Below are 5,180 nucleotides of genomic sequence, written 5' to 3' on the forward strand. Positions count from 1 at the left end.
ATCGGTGTCTTGGTTTATTGTGCAAATAAACTGCATTCAGAATAACTAGTCACAGTTTCAGAGTAGCGCATTACAGCTCATCTGGGATTTACTTGTGCTTTATCCGTGATTTGTATCTATTAAGGATTTCTGAAAATAGGGCAAAAAAAAACTTGATCTGACAAAAAGTATAGTTTTAATATTATAAAACACTGGATTCCTGCCATGTCTTAACCAATACCTTATAATGCCTAATTATATATACACAAGTTAATTGGTTAATGTGCTAACGGAATTGTAACAATTTAATGGGTTACGTTAATTAAGTTAATAATGTAAGGGTGATGTCCAACATAACTACAGTAAATTACATTATTATTATTATTATTATTATTATTTGCTATTTTGAAAAGAAGAAAATAAAACCCAGAATTTAAAGCACATTTCCTCATAATCTATTTTCGTATTTGGACAGTAAGTCGATTGGCATGAAAACTTCAAATAAAAAACAACTTCTTCTCATTTATTTATCTATAATTATTATTATTATTATTATTATTATTATTATTATTATAACTCCTTATTGTAACTATAACACTAAACTATGATTAGAACTCGAATTAAAGAATCGGTGTGTTCATTCAAAAGTGCTTTTTTGTAATCTGTAATTATTAAACAATGTCTAAAGAAGTCCTTTTACTCAAAGAAAAGAAAAATAATAAATCTGTAGCTTATAAAAGTAAAATGAATATAATCGGTATTCCGCAGTTACACATACGTCAGGAATCTTAAACAAATATTTGTTGACACGTGACGTAGGAAATTAATTCTCTTTTAGATAAATCCCAAATGGGTGTTCGATTTTCAAAATTATTTGGTGTTTAGTTCAGATTATAAAACGGGTCTGGGAAGGGTTGAGAACTTCGTTAAGATAAACTGTCTCAGGTCTGAGGTGACCATCGGATCCAAGCTACAAGAAAAACAATGTAAATACAATCTAAAAAGCACGACCAAGCAACACCATCACAAACTTGCAAATCCATCCATGAGCATTGTTTTCGAATAAAACTTGTGGAATCGAAGTAAAAATCAAACATGACCGCCTTAATAAATCAATTCTGAATTCTGAGTTAAAGTTTTTCAATGTTGGTTTTAATAATGTAGAACATACATTATTAGCCTAATAATATTGTACAGTATTGTATAAGCAAATTATATAATATTATTAAAAATGATATACAAATGAATGACGGTGAGATTTAAGAATGGAGAAATTGCCTCGGAAAGTCGTATTTTAAAAAACGGTTTTATTTAAATTCTTTTCAAACCAAACAATGAAATAGCATTTAAATTTCGAAATAAATAACCTAAACATTTAAAAAGTTTAAGATAAACCTTTCACAAATAATTTTCACAACTGTTTTCAACATGGTTCGGATACATATCTTTTTTTTATTATTATAATTCCCAACTGATTCCATACTATTTTTGCGTTTGCATTCAAAATTAGTGCCTAACATATATTCATGAGAATATTTACAGTCTGAGCCAGGAAATGCTCACATATAAGTGATTTAAAACCAGGCTAAAAGTAACGAAATAACACTTTCTGAAATCAAATGAAACGAATTAGACACAGGATAACTGGGGCTGTCTCTTGTGCGTCGACGTGTCGTGCGGATTCTTTTCAGGTGTCCCACACGCCATCGAGCCCATCAGCAGTTTCTTTTTCGAATTTTACCAAGTCTTCTCTCATGCATGGAATGCTTTGGAGAAGTTAAACTAGCAGAAAGTGCCTCGAATGAGAGCTACGCATCCCTCCGTCATCACAGAATGAAAAGTGCGTTGCTTATGATGTGCCAGTTCTGAGGGGTGTTTGAGATTTCGATGTATTTACAGAATAGTGTTCTTACAAGTGCGGCGTGTAAAAAGCCGGGGCTCCGTACGTCTGCGAGCTCAGCATGAACGGGGAGAGTACTGCATGACTGGGCAGGAAGGGTAATTGAGTCGTGCACACTAGTCCTCCAGGTGTGTGACTCGGGTAGCTGGTGTGCATTGATAGGTGACCGCTCATGGGTGGAGACGGACTGAGGGGACTCAGGCTGCCCAAACCGGCGCCCGGTCCGTTCGGTCCTCCTCCGCCACCACCCGTCGGAGCGCTAGTGTCTGCACCCGGGTTTTGCTTCTTCCACTTTGTCCGGCGGTTCTGAAACCAGATTTTTACCTGCGTTTCCGTTAAACTCAGTGACAGGGCCAGATTGAGGCGCTCGCAAACGGAAAGGTAGCGCGTCGACTTGAACTTGTTCTCCAGCGCCACAAGCTGCTCGTATGTGAACGCAGTCCGAGCTCTTCTGGGCTTTCCGGACTTCGAGTCCGAGCCGGAGCGTTTTCTCTTCGGCTTTCCTTGTTGGTTCTGTCCATTGGAGGAGGACTGCTGGTTCTGTTGGCTGCCGGGACTCGGGCTTTTCATGACCGTATCCTCGTCCTCTCCGTCGGCGTTTCCGGTGAGAGCGCTGCTGCTCTCCTCGCTGCACAGATCATCCTGCATCTCGCTGTCCGTGTGATTCCCACGCGTGAAGTCATTCTCACACTCTGAAGATCGGAACACGAAGTCATCCTCTGCTGAAAAACAATTTGCAGTCATGCATTATTTATATATTTTTTGTAGCCTAAAATTAAACCATAACATAAATAAATCGATATCAATCTAAGTGTTGTTAGGGTGAAGAATCGTAGGGCAGTTTTGAAAATGTATTGTTACTTTTGACTGTATTCATAATGCACGCATATGTTACATGTTACAACATAATATAGATTATATATATATATATATATATATATATATATATATATATATATATATATAGTTGTCTTTGAAACAATAAAAAAACTAACAGATATTAAAAAAAAAATCTTTTAGCAAAAAAAAACCCTGATGTTTTAAAAAGACTGTTATGAAACAGTCCTGCAAAATCCTGACAATCCAATCCAATGAAATACATCAGAGCATGACTAATGCAACAGTTTGTGTATTAATCAGTAAAAAAAAATATACACTAGAATTACACAAAAATGATGCACTATGGACTTTATATGAAATCTAGATTAACAAAACTAATCGAGCACAACCAATATTTCTATTTTTTCTCTTTTTTTAAGTGCATAAAATGAATTGCACTTGGATATAAAACTTTTATATACGTTTTAAATACGTTTTGTTTACTACTGCATAAAATTAATCAATGCCAGTTTTATTCTAAAATAAAATGCAATATTAGTGTTTGATACATAGATTAATTAGAAACAAAATAGCCCATTTAATGCATTCACTTTGCCGTTTGAACCTGGTTTTCAATGTGTAAGTTATTTCTTATTTTGGAATCCAGTACTAGCCCTCTAAGTTCTAAGAACAGTCTGTAAATATTATTTAAATTATTGTCCAATTAATTGCAGAAACTATCATAAATATATCCCTGTTTGAAGTATCAGTACATGTGCTTTCTAGATTTGATTGAAGGTTTAGTTCACATCAAGGATACTTTCTCTTTATTTTCACTATTATGCCTGAGACAAAGCTATGCAACATCGAAAGAAAAAACAATTAAACTCCTTCGATCAGTTCATTCAGCGCTGATTGGCGCGTTAAGGACGCCGGATAATGGGGAAGATCGGCCCAGAGTGGCATGTGCAACGGACAGGTCGATATCCTATTATCGAATCGAGTATATCTCTTTCAGGCAGCTTGCAAACTCCTCCTCAACATCTAAATTATAGGGTCAAATTTCGGATAATTACACGATTTAAGCCAGTTATACTTATTAAGTGAGATATCGATCACGACGCTCTAAAACTCCAAAAGATGCACAAGATAGAGCAACTCCATGCACTAGGTCCAGAAACACCACTCAATTCGTTTGCACACAGTCCAAACTTATTGTGCATTTCAACTTGCAAACAAGTTTTATTTTTACCTAATAATTGTCCTACAAAATATCGTTAGGGAATATGTTTTTTTTTTGCAAATTATTCCTTATTTATTATTGAATTATTAAACCTTTCTCCAAACAGTAAATACATTATTACACGGAGATAGTAAAAGTTCTCATACATTCACACTGACTGGAAGCGTTTAAAAATGCATTCAATCGTATATATTTCTTCTTTAAAAATGTTGTCGCTTCAAACAAGTAGTTATTGTTATTGTTATGTAATAACAAGTAGTTATTGTTATTGTTATGTAATAACAAGTAGTTATTGTTATTAAATTATGCAAATTAAGTTAAATTATTAAATTATTCGTTTTACTTAACCCTCCCACAACATTTACTCTAACTTTTGCTTCCACTATTCAAATTGAAAGTCCGTTTGTCAGAAAGTGCATATTTATTTAACACTTACTTAACACTCCAGACGATTTCTTACAGTCGTAGTCTTCGGGATATGCTTTCTGGTCTGCTGCATGATTTGATTCTTCGCCTCTGTTTTCAGTCCCAAACCCACAGCCGGAGTCACAGCCTGTCCGGCTGAGTGGCTGTCTTTTGCTCGTGAACTTATTTGGGTCCAAAATGTCCAGCACTGAGAAGGAGGTGGTCCGAGGAGCGCTGGGGGGCGGAAGTGCAGGTGCGTCCTGGCGCGCGGAGTTTTCTCGGCTCTCTGCCTGAAGTGCATCTCTGGCTGCGGGGCAGGAAAACACCGCCAACTCACCGGAAGCGATGCGCTTTTCCGCGTGCGCCTCCATATCCATGCTTTCCGGGGACGCGACCACGATGACTGCTGTTTGCGCTGCGATACCGGTCGCAGGCGGTTCGATGGAGATGTCGCCCACCTGCACTTTATCCCTATTCATAGCTTCTCCCACTAGAAAACGGATTCGGCTTAAAGCATACCGGGTATAAAAAAGTGTGTGGCGCGCTAGATTCCTCACACTCTCAGTTCTGTGTGCATCTAGATCCTGTTCAGGTCTGTGTGTCGAAGTGGACAAATGCCCGCTGGATGTTGATCTCTCTTGCTCTGATGCTTTTTTGGGGGGATTTTAACCACCACCCCCTTCTTCAATTCTCCCCTTCTTCACGCACTCCCCCCACGTTCCCGCCTGTGCGCCCGTTTGCGCGCTCATCCCTCCCCTCCCCTCCCCTCACTTCCCCTCCCATATCCTTCTCTTACCCCATCCGAAACCCACGCATAAGCGATACGCCTTATTT

The 5,180-nt window shown here is 37.8% G+C and overlaps 1 protein-coding gene across 1 annotated transcript; it reads right to left on the minus strand.

Annotated features, from left to right (window-relative positions):
- Nucleotides 1-1,747: 1,747 nt before the first annotated feature.
- On the minus strand, nt 1,748-4,893 carry nkx1.2lb (NK1 transcription factor related 2-like,b). Its single transcript, XM_053506426.1, has 2 exons — nt 4,378-4,893; nt 1,748-2,601 (listed from the first exon to the last, which is right to left on the minus strand). The coding sequence occupies exons 1-2, from the start codon at nt 4,823-4,825 to the stop codon at nt 1,889-1,891; spliced, it is 1,161 nt and encodes a 386-aa protein (XP_053362401.1). The 5' UTR covers nt 4,826-4,893; the 3' UTR covers nt 1,748-1,888.
- Nucleotides 4,894-5,180: the final 287 nt, after the last annotated feature.

This window comes from Clarias gariepinus, chromosome 10 (assembly GCF_024256425.1).
Source record: "Clarias gariepinus isolate MV-2021 ecotype Netherlands chromosome 10, CGAR_prim_01v2, whole genome shotgun sequence".
NCBI classification, from domain to species: Eukaryota; Metazoa; Chordata; class Actinopteri; order Siluriformes; family Clariidae; genus Clarias; species Clarias gariepinus.

Bases quoted from the DNA above. Each gene is read 5' to 3' on its own strand.
- nkx1.2lb (XM_053506426.1), bottom strand. From the start codon at position 4,825: ATGAATAGGGATAAAGTGCAGGTGGGCGACATCTCCATCGAACCGCCT. The intron at 2,602-4,377 runs GTAAGTGTTAAA...ATTGTTTTTCAG, and splicing joins GAAATCGTCTGGAGTGTTAA to CAGAGGATGACTTCGTGTTC.